The sequence below is a fragment of the Mastomys coucha genome, unplaced genomic scaffold (assembly GCF_008632895.1).
Source record: "Mastomys coucha isolate ucsf_1 unplaced genomic scaffold, UCSF_Mcou_1 pScaffold15, whole genome shotgun sequence".
NCBI lineage: Eukaryota > Metazoa > Chordata > Mammalia > Rodentia > Muridae > Mastomys > Mastomys coucha.
Window position 1 is genome coordinate 28,325,645 of NW_022196897.1, and position 26,301 is coordinate 28,351,945.

Genomic DNA, 26,301 nt, shown 5'->3' on the forward strand with positions numbered 1-26,301 from the left:
TCTTCTTCTTCTTCTTCCTCTTCTTCTACTTCTTCTCCTCCTCCTTCTTCTTCTTGATTATTATAATTTATTATTATTTTATTATTACTTAATACTTTTTAATAGTCCAGTCATTATCTCCTTCCTGGTCCACCCTCCAATAGTTCCTTATCTCATTTTTCCTCCTCTTGTCTTCAAGAGGATGTCCCCACCACCCCTACCCCCACCGCACCAGGGAGTGGGGACTCCCTGAGGCATCAAGTCTCTCAAAGGTTAGTTGCTGTTTCTCTCACTGAGGCTAGACCAAGACTGTTTAGTTCATCATCATTTTTATACTTGGTCTCTGTGAGTGCACAACAAAGAATTAAAGTAATATTATTTTATTAAAAGGTTGTTTCTCATATCATCCTGATTGAGGTAACCCAGACCCAAAAGGACATGTATGGTATGTAAACACTGATAAGTGGATATTAACCAAAAAGTACAGAAAACACATGTTATAAACCACAGACCCTAAGAAATCAAACAAGAAGGAGGCCTCAAGTAAAGATGCTTCAATTCTACTCAGAAGGGGGAACAAAATAATCATAGGAGGCAGAGGGAGAAAGGGACCTGGTTGGGAGAGGGGATGGAGAGGAGAAAACGTGAGTATGATCAGGTATGAGGGAAGACAGGATAGAGGACCAGAGGGCCAAGAAAATGAATAGAAATTCAGCTGTCATAGTGGGGGGTGGGGGCATTCTCTAGAAAGCCCCAGAAACCTGGAATGTGAGAGGCTTCCAGACTCAATAGGGTTAACCTTAGCTGAAATGCCTAACAGTGGGGAGACAGAATTTGAAGAATCTACTTCCAATAGTTAGACATGGATCCCAATGGAGGAGTAGGGATACCAAACTATCTTCAAAATTCTTGACCCACAATTGTTCCTGTCTAAAAGAAATGCAGGGACAAAAATGGATCAGAGACTAAAGGAAAAAAGTCTGTGGCTGGCCCAACCTGGGATCCATCACATGAGAAAGAAGGAAACCCTGACACTATTACTGATGCTATACTGTCCTTACAGCCTAGCATGGCTGTCTTCTGAGAGCCTCCACCAGAAGCTGTCTGAAACAGATGCAGATACTTATAGTCAACCATAGACAGAGGTCTGGGACCCTTGTGGAAGTTAGGGGAAGAATTGAAGGAACTGAAGTGGATGGCAACCCCACAGAAAGACCAAAAGTGTCAACTAACCTAGACACTAAGCCAACAACTGAAGAGCATATGTAGGCTGGGCTGAAGCTCCTAGCATATAAGTAGCAGAGAATTGCCTTGTATGGCCTCATTGGGAGAGAATGTGCCTAATCATGTAGACTTGATGCCCTAGGGAAGAGTACTGCCAAAGGGAGGGTGGAGGATTGGGAACACCCTTTCAGAAGCAAAGGGGAGGTGGAATGGGGTGAAGAATTCTTGGGACGAGGGACCGAAAGGGGGCAACATTTGGGATGTAAATAAATAAAATAGTTAATTTTTTAAAAAAAAATTAAAAATATTATAAAAAGAGACATTTAAAGACAAGTTGTTTCTCCTCTGTTATTTATTTTATAAATCGAGGTTCTGCCCACATGTTCTTGCAAAGATACCATCAATGTATACTCTAGGTTAAAAAGTAAAGCTATTCAAGTGTGAAAAAGTAATATCATTTAGGACACATGAGGTCTGAAGTGAGTCTTATTTATTTCAGATACTTAGTTTGTGTGGTAACCTTTTTACTGAATGCAGTATCCACCTTCTGTTAATATGTATTTAGCAGGTTAATATCATAGAGTGTTGGTATACCTCCATGTGACGGTCCATTAAATAAAAGACAATTTTGGATTAGGCAAAATCTGTAGACTTAAAGTCAGAATAAAAGAAAAGCACAATTGAATTAAAAGCAATGTCATAAAGATCTTTAATTCATTATGTGGTTCTAGTTGAAATATAACCTAAGTATAGAAATGTGTAAATGTGTTAATACTTAAATAATACAGAGAGAAGTTGTTTGCCTAGCTACTCTCTAAGGAATGGTTTAACATTCCTTATAAATGGAGGCTGTGCAATGGAGCTTGGTGTTTTTAAACTGTTGTTGCTTCTGGATAATATGAGCTCTGATATCATCCAGGTCTCTACTGTTGACATTAAGTCCAGCCTTGGTGAAGGAAGGATAAGTACCTTGCACCTTTATGAATTTCATAGACTGAAGTGGTAAATAAAACAAAACGTTTCCCCAGTTAAATTAGTTTTTCATCTTTAAATTATACTTGCTTATTATGGAAGAGAGTAAACAAGTGACTGATTCCATGTATTGTGTCTTTATTACAAGTACACATGACCATATCAACTCTTGTCAAGTAGTAGACTATTGTGTGGAATTATGCAAAATAGAAACTGTACAACAAAGAACAAAAGTTATATAGGTGGAATTTACATTACAAATAATCCTTAAATCAGTGACTGTGCTTTTTCTTAAGTCCTTTAGTTAAACAGAAAAAAAAATCATCTTTTAAATTAGAAAGCTCATGAAGGAATCAGCAAACTTTTCTTATAATAGCATTAAAAGTCAAGTTTATATGAAATAAATTCATGTCCATCTTGAAAATATATCCTCCTTATTTTTAGTAAACTTTCAATAACAATAAAAATAAAACACTTCAGAAAAGTAGTGTTTTTATCTGAACTGAAAATGAGATATTTATGCTATGAAATTAATAGAATTATAGAATATTTAAAATAAAGTGCTATACTTTTAATTTTAACTCTATATTTTCTAAATTTAAATTACAATTGCATCATCTTCCTTCTACTATTTCCTCTTTCCAAGCTCCCTCATGTCCCCCTGCCTTATCCTTGCTCTTTTGCTTCAATTTTTGTTGATATATATGTGTGTACAGATATTTATATCTATATACTTATGTTTATAATACATATCACATGTGTGTACATATATATATATATATATATACACACACACACATATATGTAAATACAATGTGCTGAGTTTAGCATTTAGTTTTGTTTCTATGTATCTGATTTCATGGATGACAACTTTGTATTGGCAAATCTGCTTGGGGTACATCTCAGAGGAAAACTACCTCTCACACACTCCCCCTTCCTTAGTAACCTGAGGTTTCTATCTATGAAAGCAGACTTTCCCTTTCCTGAATTAACATATCTATTAGTATTGTTCTTTCTCAGGTTAATCAAGTATAACATTATTACACATTGAAAAGATCATAAAGGATACAGTCTGTAGCTCAGTAGGCTGTAGCCCAGAGTTGTTCTTTCAGTATAGTGTTGTCCATGTTGCCTAAGCTTCCACTATATTATAGGGATTTTAAAATTATTTTAACTCTGAAAATTTCAAAGATCCTTAAATAATAGATACTTTATCTTTCATAAATTGCACATTAATAGAAAATAATGAAACATCATGAACTACTGCTTTGTATGGTATATATTCACACATTATATGTAGGAGAATGGGAGATGGGAATGGACAAATATGTTCATTGAGATGCTTAGAAATATATTCATTGCTTATGCATTTGTAATATTTTAACTTATTTATAATAATTTTCTTTGCGTACATAAATATTGATGTGTACATAAATATTTATTCCAAGACCAAATTTATACAACATATTAAAATGAATAAATATCATACCTCATTGTAATTATTTGCATATTTTTATATATTGTGGTATTATAGAAATATCACATTTCTATTATTCATTCAGGACTGACATATAGTACTTTTCATTATGGCATATATTTTAAAGGGTATTGATAATATCTTTCAATTTATGTGACCTATTTAATCTCTGTCAATTTTATTGAAACAGCATGTTCCAGGTTCAGTGTTTGATAATCTTAAATGCTAGCAAATATTTACTTTTGTATTTGTCATTTATATATTTTGATAAATGTAATTATTCAGAATCTAAACTATATTAATTATATTTGCCTACACACGTACATATACTTCTTATATATAAATATTTATGAGCATAAAGAATATTGATTATGTTTGGGGGTAATTTACAATATTTGACATATAGAATATTAATTAGGGTTAACATTGTATCATTAAAGGCATAGCTGATAGAGTACCAACAGTTATCACAAACTGATATTTCATGATGGCAGCAATTATTGCAATAGGAGATCTGGTGGTAAGCTATTTGATTAGAGCATAGACTTCTACACCAAATACATACAGGCATTACATAATTGCACAGAGATGGGTTTATTTGTATTCCAAAAGTTTATCTAGTTGATATTATCTTTACAATATAAGCCATAAATGAGTGAACTGTATGCCACATATTTAGTATCATATTTCACTCTGAATGCATAACAGAAATGTAACATTTCTACAAAACTACAACATATAAAAAACAAAAGTATACACATGGATACAGAGACTTTTTGATAGCTACTCATTTTAATATGATGTATGACATTGAGGTTAGAGCAAATGTTTATATACACCAAGAAAATGGAGAAAAAGGTTAAGTCTAAAAGATTAGGAATGCATGAACAGTGAATGTACTCTGATATAAAGTATCTCAGTGGCTATATTTATACAAGTACATATTTCGCAAGTGTATGGAAATTCAGAACAGTAGTTCACAGTATTTCATTATCACTTTCCATTTGTGAAAGCTAAATTATGTTGAGAGCACACCACCAGCTGCAACAGAACATCAGCTCCAGCTTTACCTCCTCTTTGTGCATGTCTATTGTGAATCTCACAGACCTTCTTGCTCTCCTGCCCTCCTGGGCTCTCAAGACCACAGCAGGTCTTGAGTAATAAAACATTGCTGAAGCATAAGAAATAAAAACTTGAAGAGGGAATGAATAAAAATCCTTAAAGAAATAAAGGAAAACATAAACAAATGGAGGAAATGAGTAAATCCCTTAGAGACCATTAAAAAAAAAATACAGTTGAAAGAAACAGTTAACCTGTTAAAGACATGAAAATAGAACTAGAAGCAATAAGAAAACATAAGCCAAGAGAATCTAAGGAATAAGAACAGTGACAACATAATACACAGGATAAATGAAAGAGAGAATCTCAGTAATTAAAGGTATGATAGAAGAAATGGATGTATCAGTCCAAGAAAATGTTAAATAAAAAGAAATATTCCTGCCACAAAACATTCAAGAATTCTGAAACAATATAAAAGAAAAATCAACACCTATGAATAATAGGAATAGAGGAAGGAAAATAGCTTTATTCAGGCCTGTGCCTTCCACTGGGGCAGATCATCAGCTTGTCTGCTCCTCTGAAGATATCACAGTCTGAGGCCTTCCAGGATATCTGCTGCATGCAAGGCAATGGATAAGGGATCCTATCAGACAACTACAGAAACTGGACACTCCAAGGATCTCAGTGGGCTCAGAAGTATTCACCAGCCGCTGCACAACTTGAACTAAACCCCTTTCCCAGCCTGTGCCTACTGTTAGAGAAGATCACCAGCTTATCTGCTCCTCTGAAGTCCTTTCAGTATGAAAGTCTCCCTGAATATTTACTGCACAGGGAGAAACAGACCCCACAATGTGAAGGCCTCCCAAATGATCTGCTGTACCCAGGGCAATAGACCCCACAGTCTGAAGGTCTCCAAGGAGATCAGCTGCACCCAAGTGCAACAGATCACAGGCATGTATGCCTCTCGAAAGACCACACAGTCTGAAGATTTCCAAGAAGGTCAACTATAGTCAGGGCTACAAGCCTCTCAGGAGACCTGCAGCAACCCAGGGACAGAGACTCCCAGCTCAGAGAACACCAGAGATAACCAGATGGCGAAAGGCATGTTCAAGGCCATAAACAAAAGAAGCCAATATACTTTGGCATCATTAAAACCCAGTGTTCCCACAACAGCAAGACCTGGATACACCAACACACCTGAAAACCAGGATGCCAACCTAAAATCCTATCTCCTGAAGATAATAAGAGTATTTAAGGAGGATATAAACAAGTCACTGAAAGAATTAAAGGAAAACACAAGTAAACAGGTAGAAGCACTTAAAGAGGATAACACAAACAGGTGAAGCTAATGAACAAAGCATTCTAAGACCTAAAAATGGAAGTAGAAACAATAAAGAAAACACAAATGGAGGCATCCCTAGAAATGGAAAACCTAGGAAAGAGGTCAGGAACTACAGATGCAAGCATCAATAACAGAATATAATAAGTAGAAGAGAGAATCTCAGGTATAGAAGATATCATAGAAGACATTGACATGGTCAAATGAAAATTCAAAACATAAAATCTCCTAACCCAAAACATCTAGGGAATCCAGGACACAATGAAACAACCAAAATCTAAGAATAATAGGTATAGAAGAGAGCAAAGATTCCCAGTTCAAAGAACCAGAAAACATCTTCAATAAAATCATAGGAGAAACTTCCACAACCTAAAGAAAGAGATTGTCATAAATGTACAAGAAGTCTATAGAACACCAAATAGATTGGACCAGAAAAGAAAATCCTCTTTTCACATAATAATTAAAATGTTAAATAAACAGAACTAAGAAAGAATCTTAAAAGATGTAAGAGAAAAAGACAATGTAACATATAAAGACAGACCTATCAGACGTATACCAGAGTTCACAACAGAGACCCTAAAAGGCAGAAGAACTGGAACGGAGGTCAAGAAAACCCTAGAGAACACAAATGCCAGCCCAGACAAAACTCTCATACATCATAAGTGGAGAAACCAAAATATTCTAGGACAAAACCAAATTTAATCAATAATTATCTACCAAACCAGACCTAAAGAGGATTCTAGAAGGAAAATTCCAATACAAAGCAGGTACCTACAGGAAAGGAAAAAAAGGGAAATTAGTTATCTCACAACAAATTCAAAAGGAGAACATCACATACACATAATGCCACCTACAACCACAAACATAACAGGAACTAACAATCATTTGTCTTTAATATATCTCAATATGAATACACTCATTTCTCTAATAAAAAGACATAAGCTAACAGACTGGATACACAAGCAGGATCTAGCATTTTGCTGCATACAAGAAATACATGTCAATAACAAAGACAGTTACTACCTCAGAATAAAAAGCTGGAAAAAAGTCTTCCAAACAAATGACCCCAAGAAACAGGCAGCAGTTGCCATCCTAATATCCAATAAAGTAGACTTTCAACCAAAAGATAACAAGTGAGATGGGGAAGGACACTTCATATTTATCAAAGGGAAAATCCACCAAAAGAAAGGCTCACTTCTGACCATCTATGTTCCAAATGCAAGGGCACACACATTCTTAAAAGACACTTAGCTAAACCTCAAAACACCCACTGAACCCCACACAACAATGGTGGGAGAATTCAACACCCCACTCTCACCAATGATCAGGTCATTGAAATAAGAACTCAACTAAGACACAGTGAAACTAATAAAGGTTATAAACCAAATAGATTTGACAGATATATACAGAACATTTCACCCTAAAACAAAACAAAACAAAACAAGACAAAACAAAACAAAACAAAAGAATATACTTTCTTCTCAGCACATCATGGTACTTTTCCAAAACTAACTATATAATTGTTCACAAAACTAGCCTCAACATATACAAGAAGACTGAAATAATCCCATGCATCCTATCAGATCACCACAGACTAAGTAAGGCTAGACATCAATAACAAAAACAAAAACAAAACAAAACAGAAAACCCACATTCCCTTGGAAACTGAATGAATACCTCTCTACTCAATAATAACTTTGTCAGGGAAGAAATAGAAAAAGAAATTAAAGGCTTCCTGAAATTCAATGAAATAATGACACAACATACCCAAACTTATGGAAAACAATGAAAGCAGTGCTAAGAAGAAAAATAATAGCACTAAGTCTCTTTGTAAAGAAATTGGAGAGATCCTACACTAGTGACTTAACAGCACACCTGAGTGTTCTAGAACAAAAAGAAGCAAATATACCCAAGAAGAGTAGAAGGCAGGAAATAGTCAAATTCAGGTCCCAAATCAACAAACTAGAAACAAAGAGAATGATATAAAGAATCAATAAAAACAAAAGCTGGTTCTTTGAGAAAATCAACCAGATAGGTATCCCACTAGCCAAACTAACTAAAGGGCACAGAGACAGCATCCAAGTTAACAAAATAGAAATTAAAAGGAATACATAACAACAGAAACTGAGGAAATCCAATAAATCATCAGATCCTACTATAAAATCCTATATTCAACAAAATTGGAAAATCTAGATGAAATGGATGATTTTCTAGATAGATGCCCATTACAAAGTTAAATGTAGAGCAGGTAAATTATCTAAACAGGTCCATATTCCCTAAGGGAATAGAAGTCACTAAAACCCACCCAACTAAATAAAGCTCAAGGCCAGATGACTTTAGTTCAGAATTCTACCAGACCCTCAAAGAAGAGCTAATACCAACACTCTTCAAATTATTCCATAACAATAGAAACAGAAGAAACACAACTTAATTCATTCTATGAAGCCACACTTACTCTGATACTTAAACCACACAAGACCAAACAAAGAAATAGAATTTCAGACCAATCTCACTTATGAACATCAATGCAAAAATACTCAATAAAATTCTAGCAAACCAAATCCAGGAACATATTAAAATCATCATTCACCACAACCAAATAGGCTTCATCCAAAGGATGCAAGATTGGTTCAATATACGAATATCCATTAACATATTTCACAAACTCAGAAAAGAATTACATGATCATCTCATTAGATATTAAAAAGGCTGTTGACAAAATACAATACCACTTATGTTAAAAGTATTGGAGAAATCAGAAATTCAAGGCCAATACCTAAACATAATATAAGCAATATACAGCAAAGTAACAGCCAATATCAAAGTAAATGGAGAGATACTTGAAGGAATCTCATTAAAATCAGGGACAAGACAAAGTCACACACTCTCTCCCTACTATTCAATATAGTACTTGAAGTTTAGTCACAGCAATTAGACAACAAAAGGAGGTCAAAGGTAGACAAATTAGAAAGGAAGAAGTCAAGATATAACTATTCTCAGATAATATGATAGTATATTAAGTGACACAAAAATTCCACCATAGAATTCCTACAGCTGATAAACAACTTCAGCAAAGTGGCCAGATATAAAATCAAATGAAACAAATCAATAGCCTTCCTATACTCAAAGGATAAATGGGCTGAGAAAGAAATTAGGACCAGAGATCTAGGAGGTGAGAGACACTCCAGACTCAAAGGGAGAGACCTTAGATAAAATGCCAGACAGTATAGAAACAGAACTTAGAGAGCCAACCTCCAGTAGAAAGACTGGGCATCAAGTGAACGAGGCTGTTGCCATCCCAGAGTCAAAACTCTGACCCAAATTTGTGCCTGTCTGAAAGAACTGTAGGGATGGAAATGGAGTGGAGCCTGAGCAAAAGAACAGCAGCGGGCCAAAAGTGGGATCCAGCTCAAGGGGAGGTCCCAAAGCCTGACACTATTACTGTATCTATAGAGCATTCACAAAAAGGGACCTATCATGACCACACTCTGGAATACCCAACAAAGCAGCTGAAAGAGTCAGATGCAGATATTTGCACCCAACCAATGGACAGGGGCTGCTGCCCCCTGTGGTTGAATTAGGGAAAGGCTGGAAGAAGTTGAGGAGGAGGGCGACCTTGTAGGAGGACATGCAGTCTCAATAAACCTGAACTCCTGAGAACTCTCAGATTCTGAACAACCAATCAGACAGCATACACCAGCTGATATGAGTCCCTGGAACACACATAAAGCAGAGAACTGAACACATATACAGCAGAGAACTGCCGGGTCTGGGTTCAGTCAGAGAAGACGCACCTAACGCTCAAGAAACTGGAGACCCCAGGGAGTAGGGGGGGTCTGTTGGGTTGGGAGTGGGGAGGTGAGGACATCCTCGTGGAGATAGGGTACTTCTGAAGAAAGAAACTGAAGAAGACCTCAGAAAATATAAAGATCTTTTATGCTCATGTATTGTGAGGAATAACATAGTAAAAGTCGCCATCTTACCAAAAGCAATCTACAGATTCGTTGCAATTACCATCAAAATTCCAACTCAGTTCTTTACAGAGATAGAACAACTCTTAAATTCATCTGGAATAACAAAAAACCACGATAGTGAAAATTATTCTCAACAGTAGGGAACTACTTGGTGAATAACCATACCTGAACTCAAGATGTACTACAGAGTAATAGAGATAAAAACAGCCATGGTATTGGTACAAAGACAGGTTGATCAGTGGAATAGAATTTAAGACCCCAAATTAAATCCACACTCCTATGGTCAATTGATTTTGACAAAGAAGCCAAAACCATCAGTAGAAAAAAGACAGCATATTCAACAAATGGTGGTGGCTCAAGTGATGGTCTGCATATAGAAGAATGCAAATTCACCCATCCTTGTACAAAGTTCAAGTCCCCATGGATCAAGGAAATTCACATAAAACTAGATATGCTGATTGTAATAGAAGAGAAATTAGGAAAGAACTTAAAAACATCAGCACGGGGAAAATTTCCTCAGCAGAACACCAATGGCTCAGGCTCAAAGTTCAACTATAGACAAATGGGATCTCATAAAATTGAAAAGCTTCTGTAAGGCAATGGAAACTGTCAACAGGACAAAACAGCAACCTACAGATTGGGAAAAGATCTCTACCCACCCTATATCCCCTATATCAGATAGAAGGCTAATATATAGTATATACAAAGAAATCAAGAAGCTAGACTCCAGAGAACCAATTACCTCTATTTTAAAAGGGGGTATAGAGCTAAACAAAGAATTCTCAGTTGAGGAATCTTGAATGGCTCAAAAGCACCTAAAGAAATGTTCAACATCCTTAGTCAGCAGGGAAATGCAAATAAAAACAACCCTGAGATTCCACCTTAGAATGACTAAGATCAAAAACTCAGGTGACAGCAGATATTGGGGAGGATGTGGAGAAAGAGGAACACTCCTCCATTGCTGGTGGAATTGCAAGGTGGTACAACAACTTTGGAAATCAGTCTGGTGGTTCCTCAGAAAATTGAAAATATTACTACCTGAGGAGCCAGCTATTCCACTCCTGAGTCTATACCTGAAAGGTGCTACAACTTGTGACAAGGACACATGCTTCACATTGTTCATAGCAGCCTTATTTATAATAGCTAGATGCCAGAAGCAACCCAGATGTCATTCAACAAATACTGAAAATGTGATACATTTACATAATATAGTTCTACTCAGCGATTAAAAACAATGGCTTCCTGCAATTCACAGGCAAATGGATGGAACTAGAAAATAACTTCCTAAGTAAGGTAACAGTCACAAAACGACAGAGGACTGATATCTAATATATAGTGAACTCAAGAAACTAGATATCAGTAAGCCAAATAATCCATTTAAAATATATGGTATAGATCTAAATGGTGAGTTCTCCACAGAGGAATTTTATATGGCCAGGAAGCACATAAAGAAATATTTACCATTTTTAGACATTGGGGAAATGGAAATCAAAATTACTCTAGAGATTCTATCTTGTCAGAAAGGCTAAGTTAAATAAACACAAGTGACAGATCCTACTGCAAAGGATGTGAAGCAAGAGGAACACTCCTCCATTGCTGGTGGGAGGGCAAACTTTTACAGGATCTTTGGAAATCAATATGGTCATTTCTCCAAAAACTGAGGATCAATCTCCCTACAGATGCAGCTATATCATACCTGGGCAAAGGATACCCCACTATGCCATAAGAACCCTTACTTAATTATGTTCCAAGCAGCATTTTTTCATAATAGTCAGAAACTGGAAACAATCTAGGTGTCCATCAACTAAACAATGGATAAAGAAAATGTGGTACATTTACACAAAGGAGTATTAATCAGTTGTTAAAAATAATGACATCATGAAGTTTGCTGGTAAATGGATGAAACTAGAAAAGATCATCTTGTGTGAGAAAACCCAGACCCAGAAAGACAAACTGTGTACTACTAATAATTAGAGATTAGCCACAAAGTACAGGGTAATCATGACATAATTCACAGACATAGAGAAGCTATGTAACAAAGGAGAGCTCAGTGGGGGGAAAGCATGAATCTTATTCTGATGGGGAAATAGACAGTAGACAGGGGTGGAGATGTGGGGATGGGAACTGATAGGATCAGGTAGGGGGAGAATGAATGGAGAGAGTACAGGGACAGAAAACTTGAATGGACAGAATCTCTGGGACAAACTAGAAAACTAGTACAATGGAAGATCCCAGGAATCACTAAGGATGACCCTAGCTAATACTCCTAGTAATGAGAGACGTGGAGCTTAAGTTGCCTGTCTTCTGTAACCAGGTAAGACTTCACGTGTGAGGACTGGGGCACCAACCTAGCCACAATACCTTGGACCCACAGTTTGTCCTGTCTACAAGATGTGCTAGGGTAAAGTTGATTCAGAAATTGTATGAGTAGTCAATGAGTGACTTGTGTAGGTTGGGGACTCATGCATAGAAAGGAAGCCTGCCTCTGACAGACCAGGAACCAGAGGCTCGAAAGGCCAGAGAACTACCATAGAACCAACATTGACTGAAAATGTCAATAAAATGATTCCTATATGATACTCTGCTATACTCGTAGATTGGTGCCTAGCCCAATTGTCATAAGAGAAGATTCATCCAGAAACTGATGTAAAGAGATGAAGAAACCCACAGTCAATCTTTAGGCAGGGGAGTCCTGCAGAAAATGTGGAAGGAGATCTGAAGGAGCCAGTTGTGTCAAGGACACCCCAAGAGAATACCCAGAACCAATTAGTCTAGGCTCATAGGAGCTCACAGAGAGTGAACTCACAACCATGGAGCCTGCATGGAATTGAATTAGGTCCTCTGTTCATAACTTATATTTGTTATAGCTTGTTGTAGGACTCCTAGTAGTAGAAGCAGGGCCTGTCCCTGAATCTGTTGGCTCTTCCAGTCTTAATAGGAGAAGGGGGTCTAGTCTTACTGCAACTTGATGTGTCATGACTGGTTGATACCTGTGTGAGGCCTGGCCTTTTCTGAAGACAAAAGAGAAATGGTTAGAACTGCAGGGAAGAGAGGAGGTGGGGCTGAAGGACTAGGAGGAGAGGAGAAGCAAAACTGTGGCTAAGATGTATAAACAAACAAACAAACAAACCATTTCCTCTCATAATTTGCTTTTGGTCAGAATATTTTATCATAGTAACACAAAGGAAATCAGCTAGTACTTTTGGAGGTTGTAATGTGGGAACTTTGGAGCAAGATTTTTCAAGGTTATACCTCATCCTTGGTCATTTCTTTCTCTCTGCTTCATCTCTTCCATTGGAGAAGTAGTATCAGGAGAACACTGCTAATACCGTGTTATTACCCTTAAACTTAGACTCAAGCAATCCTTTTCAGTAGCATGTTTTAAAACCCCAAGCAAAAATAACCTTCCTTTTTGTGTCAGTCATAGTGAACAAAATCTAACATAGTCAGTAGGCTGCCTCTATGCAGGTTACTCCTTAAGAAACAAATGATAGAATAAAGTTCTGTAGAATCATAATGAAATTGTATCTCAAATAAATATCCATTCTGTAATGCTTTTCTTTTCTATATAGTAATTATAACTGTGTAAATTAATTAAGTATGCACTTAAATATTTGTACAATGACCTAAGTTTCACAATAGCTGGCCCAAGCTTCATGAGTTTAGAAACTTATTCTTCAGTTCCAGGATGGCAGACATATGATGAAAGACTGAATCTCTCAACCTTCTCAATTTCGTAAAGAGTAAAACCAATAGTTAAATGCAATTCACAAAACAAATTTAAAGTCAATGAAACATAACTCCTAAATTTATTTTAAAATATAAAAGATAACCAAGCATAAATAAAAATCAAAATAAATCATGCACATGAACAACCATTCTGTTCTTTTAACTACAGTGCACTGAGTAGCGTGGGTGGTACAGAATCTTTGGACTCGTACAGTTTGTAAATATATTATTATTATTTCAACATCAAAATTTGATATGGCACAGTGGAAAAGACATAGCAAGTTATTGGAACATTCAGTGGGCTTTCCGATAAACCAACTTGAGGGAACCAGCAGGAAATGTGGAAAGGGGTCAAGGTGGTGCTGAGAGAGCAGGGTTAGGAGTTCTAGATAACATTAGGGAAGAATAGGACACCAATATAAAGAATTGAATGTAAAGTACAGACATTATGAAGCCTGGCCTTTACAGAAAGAAGTTAGTTTTGCCATCACCTTTCAGTTCATTTCAATTGACATCTTCCATAAATATTACTATATATTTCAGTAACTTAATCATATATCTGTGATAATACCTAAATGGATTACTGGGATCTGTCAAAATTTTATTTATGTAAGAACTTACTAACAACTCGGGCAGTTTTAAAATAGTACTCAATTATGTATCTATCAGCATGATAGCAACCTGACTTTTGTGTTGGTAAACTAGAATATAAAATGTTAATGTTAAGAACATCATACTTCACATTATTTTGTCTTCTTGTGATATGGTTCCTTCATGAATAAAGCTAGAAAAAAGCATTAATACTTATGTGGTTAGCATTTTGCTTCATATTTAATATGTGCTGAATACTTCATACCTGTGGGTCTCTGTAAGTTTTTTTGTACTAAAACTCTCCTCAGAGTGCCATCCATTGCTGCCTCTTCTATATGGGAGTGATCCCCAATTACAGTCCAGTACATCATCCTAAAGAGAGTAGGTCAAGGAGATTAGTTTGGGGATAGTGCTGTGAAAACTGTCTCCTTCATTTACCAGGACCTTCTCAGATCACATGTGTCAATTAACTCATTAAGCAAACTCCTGACCCAACTTGACAACTATACCATGTTCACCAGCTTCAACACAGGGTTTTACAAATCAACATTATAAATAAAACGTTACCCAAATGTAAGTTTTAAGGTACAATATTTAACAATGTACATCATAGCTTATTATTTGTTATACAACTTTTAGTTCTGAAAACTTCTTCAAACCAGAGAGCACTGTTTCTATCACTGGCAAGCATCTTCTTTTATGTAGTGATGGATTGTTCACTTGAGATTTCTTATAATGGTAGATTATTCAACTAAATTTAGATGACTTCACTAATAAGTATGAGCAAAGCTAAAATAAAATTTAAAAGACAACTGATATGTAATTGGAAGGGGGCATGGTGGGAAGGGGCTCCAAAAGGTGTCAGAATGGGGAGTGGGATATCCAAATGATCAAAATACAGTGTGTACATGTATAAAGTCCTGACAGAAGGTAGAGGGGAGCTGAGAGGAACGAAAGGAAGGAAAACTATTTCTGATGTATTATATGAGAGATGAATCTATCTTCAACAAAGTAATGTTAAGTTAAAGTCATTGAAATGACCCCTCCCCAAATCCACAGAGTAGTATTTTCTTTCTCTTTTCTTTTCCAAGTATGATAGCTACTTCCTTACATAGCTGAAGCTGGCCTTGGACTCTAGGTCCTTCTACATCTATCTTCCAAATGCTAAAATCATAGGCAGTGCTAAGTAACTGAAAAGGAAATGCTTTTCTCATTTAGTGGACACCATATTCTACAATTCTAGTAATTGGATTATTTTAGATATGTAAGACTTTCATTTAAAATTTACCTCTTCTTTTCAATACTGAATGGAGAATTTTCATCTAATACCATAAAAAAAGATCTTCAGATAAAGTCATCAAAATGTAAAGAAATTTAAGTTTGATTTTGTCTTCATATTTTTTATTCTTAATCTCTAAGCATTCCTTTTAATATATTTAATCTTTCATATTCAATTGTGGTTTAAAAGTAGTAGTCATGTGATTATCATGTCCATTCCACTATTTATAATTAGTGCACATTATAAAACACAGAGACAAGAAAAGAGATTCTTATACATGTACTAAATGCATAATATAGAAAGCATTGATTAAAAGACATTTGGTGTCAACATCTTTAAAAGGAAAGTTCTGAGAGAGCAGTATGAGAATTTTCAAGTCTCAGAAATCTGTTTTACATTGAACAAATTACAGAACACAGTCTATATACATCAAGATTTATACTGTATTGAGAAACAAAACCACCAAGCCATCAACCTACCCTCTTTTAGGATTTACAGCAATAGCATAGGGCTCGCCAGCCATATTAGTTAAGAGTCTGGTGCAGTTGGGACCATTGAGCTGTCCTACATTGATGGAGTACCTCAGGCTGGTCCAGTGAGTAGTATAGTAGCTGAACCAGTGCATTCTGGAATGATCAGTCCAATAAACATTTCCTGCAACCCAGTCAATGGCAATGTCTCGAGGCCTTTTAAATTCAGGACACTAAAAGAGGAAAAGAAAAAAAATATACACCACGGAATTTTCAGGAGAAAATTCGCATCCTTTTATGTATCTACATATTAGAATCCTAGTAAGGGGATATTCTAGATATTATTACATGATTTTTTCAAGCATTACTGAGTCAATATATCCAATAAAGAATAGCAGCAACTTCTATTCATAATTTCTATTCATTGACACACAAATAATTTACCCATATCTTTAAGTGTGTCAGTTACCAATGTATATATTGATGGATGTAATTTTATTTTATGAGGATATACTGTTTTGTGTAGCATTCAGCTATTTGTATCCATTTGCATCATTTACAATTTTAGGCCACTACAATTAACAATGTAAACATTCATATTCATACCAATTAGAGCATATCCATTCAGTTTTTTAATATTTATTCACAAATATAATGAGTGAGTACAATATATAAGTATATACTGCTAGAAAATCTTATTCAAGGACTTTTCACTAATACATATTTGCAGCAATGTGACAGAGTACAGTGTTTTCTGGATTTCTGCCATATAGAGTTGTCTTTAACAAATAAAAAAAATGTAGGAAAAATAGATACATTAACAGGGAAAAATATTTCAGTATGTTTTCAGATAAGTTGAAATATCTATATGAGAGCTTGAATATTTAGTTATTTGGTTTAACAGTAACCCTGTTAATGTTCATGAGAAAAAGTTAAAAGTATTCATAGAATGTGTAAGCAAAATATATATCCTGAAGCTTTAGTTAACTTTATCAATTTGAATTGATTTAATATAGTGATTAACTTAACATGGTCAAGTTTATTGTGCATAACCAGAAGGAGAAGGGATCCCAAGGAATATCATACCAAGAAGAGAAACAATTATTTCAGGTGATTACTATTTGGACCTGCTCATAGTGGAGATATGCTATGTTAACCTATAATAGTCTTGGATAATTTAGTCATGAACAAAAAAAAGGTAGTTATCTCAAACATCTCAAACACACACACACGCACACGCATACACACACACACACACACACACACACACACACTCATGATCTAAGAATAGAAGTTCGACAGCACTGTTTGCTGCTGACTAATAAATCCTAAGAGAAAGGAAGTTGCCTTCAATAAATGATGGATCCCAGAAGCAATTTCCCTCTTGTGGTATCAGGGATATTAACTATATTTGTTTAGATTATCAGAATATAAAAGTAAATATATCATTAAAATGACAAACCTATTGCATGTCAGTGTAAATCATAATCTTAATTACATGAGAAACTAAGTGTTAAATTGCTGTTCTCTGCCATGCCCACTCATCTACTCCAGTAAATTTTGCAGTATCAGGTTTGAAAGCCTGATCATGAACAAGAGGCGTTATGACTTCAAAGGGAGTTTGTGCCTCCTGGGTATTCAATCAGTTGTTGGCATCTCCTAACTCAGAAATGTTCCAGATTAGTCTTTTCAATCATCAACACGCCTTCTTATTCAGGCATAAAGGTACCCCAAGAAATGATTCGGAAATGGCTAAAACTTAAGATTGGGCATTGTTCCCTGACCAGCATAGTGTTCCAGTATAACCTAATTTATTACCAAGCTGTCGTTAGCTTGGAATTTCTCACACGGAAGCTGCCTTATCAGACAGGGTGTCCTCAGAGTTAGCAACAGAGGTCAGGCACTATTGCTATTGTAAACACAGAATTCTCAGAACAGTCCCACAGAAGACGGACATACCAGAGAGTTTAGCTTGGGACTGCCAAAATAGCCCCAGCAGGAAAGGCACCACTTCTCCTCTGCTTCACATCTGGATGCCTGATCTTATTGACCTTGATGTGACCGTCACTTGCCTATGTGACTTCTGTCTTGCTGTCTGATCTTACTGATGTTGATGTGACCCTCACCTGCCTACATGACTTTTGTCATTCGCCCTGTTTTCTGTATACTATATAAGCCTGGTTTTTACTTTGTGCACAGACTTGGACTTAGACTTATACATTCAGATTCGAAAGAGAACATTTGAGCTTCGAGCCTCAACCCCCTGGGCCCAGAGCACTCGGGCCCAGGGGTGCAGTGCTTGTCTAGAAGAGGTGACTACTTTAGACCCAGTGTGTTTTAGGTGGCCTCAGATGTACCTCAACCACTGAGCTGCCAGATTTTTCATTTCTCTTTTATAATGACTATAAAAGTCTGATGCCATTTTTAAGAATACATTCAGATCCTGCACTTCCATGTGTCATCTCTGCCATCATTTCTTCGCCTACACCTTGTCGACCTGACTAGGACCCTATTTCCCTGCGGGTTGAGGGAGGCCCAGACTGGCTCGCCCTCAGCAGTTCTCCACTGTTTAATGTCTGTTATTGAAAACTTATTATGTTGATAAACAAGCAGAACAAACCTTTACTGTGAAGAAAATATGTTGCTGATCTACCTTGATTGTAAGAAAATATTTACTATTCCTTTTATCAGATTTAAATATACAAACTCAAATTCTTCTCTTAAAAATATCACTGCCAAAACTGAAAATTTCATACAAATTCCCACTTTTTGAAATTAGTCCTTTTTAAATTAATTTATGCTGAAAATGCTGGTTATTCTTTAATTTTACAAGTATAACCTTGAGCCACTGCCACCTATGAAAATCCATCTCTCACATTTAAAAGAATATGGAAGTCATATTTAGCGATACTTTTCAAGGTAAATGCTATTTAGACAACTGAACCAGGAGTAAATTCATTAAATACAAATCAAATTTAGGTCGAATTTCTAGTTTAAAGTACATGTCTAAAAACTGAAAAGGGTTAACATTTATTTGAAGTACAATGGATCCTGCTAGTGTGACACATATAAATCTATTCTGAGATGTTTGTTTCTGTTTTCTTTAAAGTCCTTAACTCTCTGATAAAGTTTCTGACTGATCTTTTATTTTCTGTTCCCTGGGGTCCATCTAGGTAATTTTCACTTAAGAAAATTCTGTGACACTAATGGATGAAGAATTTCTATGTGACTACTACTTTGGACTTTCTTATTGTTTGAGGTTTGGTGATGATACCCATGCTTGCAGACTTCTGCTGTTGGTTCTGTCTACTGGTTTCAAAATCAAGGAATGCCTCTTGTTTGACCTACTAAAGCTGAATATTGTGCCAAAGTTCACTATATTCAATTAATTATAACTGAAATGCTGATAACATCATTAACAATATTAATTCCCATAGAAGGATGGAAGCAAATTAAGCATGTTATTGGAGACAGTGATTCATAGCACTGGGAGTTCACTGATACTTACAACGGAGAGAGCTTTATAAAAGGAGGAAGACAAAGAAGAGGGCATCCCTCATTATGACACAAGGACTTTCATAAAAATATTATGATGCAATTATATTATTTTCTTCTCTCACTTAACATTCTCTACACCCTCTCATATACCCTTTCTTGCAGTCTTTAAAAGTGATGTTCTTCTCCCTTATTATTGACACATGCATATATATTCCTGAGCACATAAATATAAACTCCTTAGTCTGTATAACATTAATTGTATGTACATTTTCATGGCTGATAATTTGGTAAAAGATTACCAATTGCCATGCGCTTCCCTGTATAAGACTATTTCTCTAACTTTCAGTATTTCTCAGTTTCTTATATTTATTTTTGTAGGGTAGGAGCCCCATGGAATCACAAAGTTTTGAAAGACATTACGCACAGACAAATGACTCATATTAAATAGACCTTGACAAATGGAGAGAAAGAGTAAGCTATTATTACAATTTTAACTCTATCTGATAAACACTAAATGTTAGAAAAAAAGTGATTATTTAAATTGAGTCAAAGACACAGAAAAAATAATTGCCTGGGAATAGAGAACATCATAACATGAATTGCTTACCCTTAAAAAGTCACAAAGAAAAGCAAAACAAATCAAATCACAAGTCATATGAAATAGAACAAAAAACGTGTTCATTTGTTTCTTAGGCCAACAGAGAAGTCAAAACCAATGACCCCATAGTGACATGTCCCATTTGAGAAAGATTAAGCAAGTGATCATTCTAACAAATAAAGTTTTTTTTTTGTTTTTTTTGTTGGTTTTTGTTTTTGTTTTTGTATTTTGTTTTGTTTTGTTTTGTTTTGTTTGTTGAGACAGGGTTTCTCTCTGGATAGTCCTGGCTGTCCTGAAACTTGCTCTGTAGACTAGGCTGGCCTCAAACTCAGAAATCCGCCTACCTCTGCCTCCCAAGTACTGGGATTAAAGGCATGTACCACCACTGCCCAGTTCGAAGTTTTTGTTAATATTCTTTCACAACCTATAAGACATGTATTGATTGATTTCTTCAGAAAAAATAATAGGTCTAAATACACAGATCTTTAGTCAGCAGGGAAATGCAAATCAATACAACCCTGCGATTCTACATCACACTAGTCAGAATGGCTAACATTAAAAATTCCGGTGACAGCAAGCAGATATTGGCAAGGATGTGGAGAAAGAGGAAAACTCCTCCATTGTGGTAGGATCGCAAACTGGTACAACCACTCATATCAGTTTGGCAGTTCCTCAGAAAATTGGACATAGTATTACCTGAGGACCCAGATATACCACTCCTAGGCATATACCAAAAGATGCTCCAACATATAACAAGGACACATGCTCCACTATGTTCATAGCAGCCTTATTTATAATAGCCAGAAGCTAAAAAGAACCCAGAATTCCTTTAACAGAGCAATGGATACAAAAATGTGGTACATTTACACAATGGAGTACTACTCAGCTATTAAAAACAATGACTTCATGAAATCCTTAGGCAAAAGGCTGGAACTAGAAAATATCAACCTGAGTGAAGTAACCCAGTCACAAAAGAATACACACACATGGAATGCACTCCCTGATAGGTGTATATTAGCCCAAAACCTCAAAATACCCAAGATAAAATTTATAGAGTTCATGAAGCTCAAGAAGAAGGAAGACAGAAATATGGATGCTTCAGTCCTTCTTAGAAGGGGGAACAAAATATTCATGGGAGGAAATATGGAGACAAAGTGTGGAGGGAGCAGAGACTTAAGGAAAGGCCATCCAGAGACTGCCCCACCTGGGGTCCATTCCATATAGAGTCACCAAATGCAGACACTATTGCTGATGCTAAAAGTGCTTCCTAACAGGAACCTGATATAGCTGTCTCCAGAGAGGCTCTGCCAGAGTCTGACAAATAGAGGTAGATGCTCACACCCAACCATTGGACTGAGCATAGGGTCCTCAATAGAGGAGTTAAAGAAAGGACTGAAGGAGCAGAAGGGTTTTGCAACTCCATAGGAAGAACATCAATATCAAGCAAGCAGATACTCCCCCATCCCCAACAGAGCTCCCAGGGACTAATCCACCAACCAAAGAGTATAAATGGAGGAACCCTTGGCTCCAGCTGCATATGTAGCCAAGGATGTCCTTATCTGGTATCAATCAGAGAAGAGGTCCTATGAAGGTTTGATTCTCCAGTGTAGGGGAATGCCAGGGCAGAGAGGTGTGGTGGGGGAACACCAACATAGAAGCAGGTGGGGGGGATGGGATTGGAGGTTTCTGGGAGGGAAACTGGGAAAGGGGATAACATTTGAAATGTAAATAAAGAAAATATCCAATAAAAATATATATTAGTCAAACGAATGAATGAATTAAACTTTACAGAACAACTGACAACTTACTTGTAACAAAATTACAAGTTACTACTTTTAGTTTAGTTTAGTTTAGTTTTGTAGAAGAAAGAGTTTATTCCGTCTTACATCTTACAATACATTATGAATGGTAGTAAGAGCAGGAAATCAAACATGAACTTGGAGGCAGACACTGAAGAAGTGGTCATGAGTAATAGAATTACTATTTTTGTGCAGACTGATTTCTTATTCCAGCTCTTCAGGGATAGTACTTGCATTAGTAAATCCTCAGTCTAGAAAATACACATTTTTTTTTTACCTACTAGACAATCTGATGTAGATATTTTCTCAACTGAAATTTCCTTTTTTAGGTCTACCATTGCCCACTACAGCATAACCAGCCAGCCCCACAGGACAGAGAGTTTTGGGAAAGAGACAGTTTTTTAAAAATATTTCCTGCAACAGGTGACAAACCAATATGTTATGTAAGAATCCACTAGAAATTTAAGATTAGTATCCAGAGATGTAAAATTTCATTTTCAAAGTGAAAGAAAAGTAGTGCTAGATGAGTCACATGGACTCAAGTGGGGGAAGGGGGACTTGTTGAGGGGAGGGGGGTTATTGAAACAAAGCAGTCCCTGAGGTTCTCTGCTTGGGGAATTAATTACAGGCTGCTCTGAGTGAGAAGAATGAAGTTGCCTACTTCTTAGGGAAGAGATGAATTGAACTATGAATTTATAAAATTGGGAATACTTGCTTTTAGAAAAGAGTTATTACACCAGTGGTTCAGAACTAGGACAGGGAAAATTCCTCACTGACCCAAGTAGAAAGGCAGTGATAATAGTTCTCTGCTATGTACAGGTGTTAATTATATTGTCTGTGGCTCCAGGTAGAGCTATCAACATATAGATATGATACAAGTATTAAGAAAATATGTATGTGGCACCAGGCAAAGAGCCGAACAGATAAATGGTATAATAAGATGGCTGTTCTAGGTAGAGAGCCGAACAGTAAGATGGTATGAAGATTGCTTTATATACATCAAAGGATACTCAAATTCTGTGTAATGTAGGCTCCATGGGAATCTTGGGGTTTTATCCTGCTTGAGAAAATAGACAAGGCCCAAGAATAGGCATATAGAGTATTTTAGTTTACTTCATTTGTCTTGGATTGTTTTAATTTTCAAAATGGATATGAATTTGAGTTTTGTGGCTTTATTATTCCTCTGGAAGAGAGGACAGGATACAAGCTTTCCTGGTTGCCCACTGAAGGATATGCTATTTTGGGAGAAAGGTTTTGTCTTTGCTTGTTTAGAAAAGGTGATTAGAGTCTATATACCTACCAGAGTTACATGGATTAGATATAACAAAGGGAGACCCCCAGAGGACTAGATGCCAGAGAATCAAACAAAAAAAAAATGATCTTGATGATACTAAAATGTGTTTTGAGATTTGTATATTACAGAATATACAGCCTTGGTGAGTCTCCTCATCAGACATGCTGAACTGGCCTGTTTGAACTCCTGATGTCTTGAACCTTCAGCTGGATCTAGTCAAGACACAGACATCAGAGACTAAATCAGTCATTGGTATTGCCTACTTAAGGACAACCAACTCCCCTATTTTCCGTACCCCCCCTTCAAAATATCTCAATGCCCAAATTCAGCTTGAAGAAGTTATTAAGAGTAATTGCCCCAGATCCCTGGGCTTTGGGGCTGGAGTAGGTTGTTATAGATTGTCTTTCTAAGTAATGTAGAATTAGTCATAATTGGAACAGGAAGGAAATAGCTAGAATTGATTGTATAGCTATAATCTCAGTTGGTAAAAATCTTTATAATTGATACTAACTTGAAGTCATAATCTTTTATTTTGGTATAGAATTAATTTTGATGCAAAACCAAGGGTTTCATTGGTATAAATTTCTTCTACTGATACAAAAAAATTTAAGTTTACAGGGCTTAGACCGAGTCCTTCTATAACTGTTATTATAAACTTATCTGAGATGATTGGGCCTGTGAGTCAAGTGCCAAATAGCAAATTCATTATGGCTCTGAGTTTATTGTTAGGGTGTTTTCAGATATTTTAATTAGAAATAGCTGAGAGTACTTAACATATATAGTACTTAACATATATAACTAACTTTATATAGATAGTTGTTTTTCAAAAACGTCAGAAATCCACAGAATGTGGCATTCAATATTATTTATTCACTTGTTGAGACAAATCTGCTCCTAACAGCTTCCCATTCGTGAATTCAAAGAAGCAACTGAGCATCTTACCGCCAGTGAGGTTGTACCTTTGTGGCTAGGTTGCCACTGAGAAGAAAATTGCCAATCTCTCCTGCATACCTCTACTATTAATGAAAGGACACAATTTACAGGTCAGGACAGCATAATTCTGCTGAGACACAATAGGCTAGTCCTTAATATTCCTGTATCTCAAAGGTGTGTCAGATGGTCCTGGGCCAGAAGGCTGAAGACTGGTACTCCAAGTTCTTGACTTGCTAGGGCTGTATAGGTAGGCAACTGTCTCTACAATTTATCTCAGTTCTGGAAGCTGTGTTAGGCTTCTTATATCTTCAGATATGTTGGTCATTCTTGGATTTCTGACAGAGTTGAAAAACTACTTATAGTCTCATAGCCAACCCAGGCTATTGAGAGAACAGATCTGAGAGAATGGTTTTCAGATGGCATACAATCTAAAGCCAGGATATAAGTCAAGGTAGAATCAAAAATCTTTTAATTTAGGAAAGATGACAATGTTCTATCTTTATGACGTAAATAATGGACTCGGTGTTAGGTCTATCTTGTACTTTATAAATTATAAAATGGTAATAGTTGTGTTCTATTCATATTTGAGAGAAAGGTTTTGTTTTTTATTAGAATAGAAAGGGGGAAGTGTTGTGGATGGGCCTGGTACTGTTTGTATTTTGATGCTAATTCTGCTTTCCTGAGAGGGTCTGTGGACAAGGAGTGAGTCATATATTCAGGTGACTTCTTGTGAACCGATCCTCTAATGAATAAAGGAGACAGTCACTGGGTGAGTAGAAGGGACTTCCAGGTTGAAGAGGGGAAGAGAGGATGAGGCAAGAGACAGAGTCTTTTTGGACAGGGATAGCATGAAAACGAGAAGTAGCTACTAGGGTCTCCCAGTTTATGGCAAATCCGGAGAAATCAAATTTAATAAAACTTACAAGATTAGGTTTTAGTTGTTGTGCCCAGAGATTTATCTATCCATTGTTTCTGAATAAAATAAAAAGAAAGAAAGAAAGAAAGAAAACAAGAAAGAAAGAGGAAAAGAAGGAAGGAAGGAACATAGGAAGGAGGAAAGGAAGGAAAGAAAAATTTTCTCAAAGAACCAACTCCTGGCTTTGTTGATTCTTTATATATTTCTTTTTGTTTGTATTTGGTTGATTTCAGCTCTGAGTTTAATTATTTTGTGCCATCTATTCCTCTTGGGTGTATTTGCTTCTTTTTGTTCTAGAACTTTAAGGTTTGCTGTTAAGCTGCTAGTGTATGGTTTCTCCAGTTTCTTTTTGGAGGCACTCAGAGCTATGAGTTTTCCTCTTAGCACTGCTTTCATTATGTTCCATGAGTTTGGGTATATTGTGCCTTCTTTTTTCATTAAATTATAAAAAGTCTTTAATTTCTTTCCTTATTTCTTCCCTGACCAAGTTATCATTGGGTATGGTACTGTTTAGCTTCCAAGCACATGTGGGTTTTCTGTTGTGTTTGTTGTTATTGAAGACCAGCCTTAGTCCCTGGTGATCTGATAGGATGTATGGGATTATTTCTTGTATCTGTTGAGGCCTGATGTGACCAATTATATGGTCAGTTTTGGAGAAGGTACCTTGAGGTGCTAAGAAGAAGCTATATCCTTTTGTTTTAGGATGAAATGTTCTATAGATGCCTGTTAATCCACTTGGTCCTTCACTTCTGTTAATTTTACTGTGTCTCTGTTTAGTTTCTGTTTCCATGATCTGTCCATTGATGAGAGTGTGGAGTCAAAGTCTCCCACTACCATTGTGTGTGGTGCAATGTGTGCTTTGAGCTTTAGTAAAGTTTCTTTTATGAATGTGGGTACCCTTGCATTTGGAGCATAGATGTTCAGAATAGAGAATTCTTCTTGGTAGATTTTTTTATTGATGAGTATGAAGTCTCCTTTCTTATTTTTGTTTTAATAACTTTTGGTTGAAAGTCGATTTTATTCGATATTAGAATGGCTACTCCAGCTTCCTTTTTGGGATAATTTGCTTGTGAAAATTGTTTTCCAGCATTTTATTCTGAGGTAGTATCTGTCTTTGACACTGAGGTGCATTGCCTGTATGTAGTGAAGTTCTGGGTCCTGTTTATGTAT

General features: G+C 36.2%; 1 protein-coding gene and 1 pseudogene across 7 annotated transcripts in view; one reads left to right on the forward strand and one right to left on the reverse strand.

Moving 5' to 3' along the window:
- The window catches only part of LOC116090126, a 1,191,078-nt pseudogene that overhangs the window by 647,467 nt on the left and 517,310 nt on the right, over positions 1-26,301 (forward strand).
- Positions 1-26,301, reverse strand: part of Lrp1b (LDL receptor related protein 1B) — a 1,939,581-nt gene that overhangs the window by 74,774 nt on the left and 1,838,506 nt on the right. For all 7 annotated transcript variants that reach the window (XM_031370139.1, XM_031370141.1, XM_031370138.1 and 4 more), the window contains 2 exons: positions 16,103-16,326; positions 14,610-14,716 (listed from right to left, as the gene is read on the reverse strand). In XM_031370139.1, the coding sequence (XP_031225999.1) occupies positions 14,610-14,716; positions 16,103-16,326 (331 nt within the window). The remainder of the gene's footprint in view (positions 1-14,609; positions 14,717-16,102; positions 16,327-26,301) is intronic.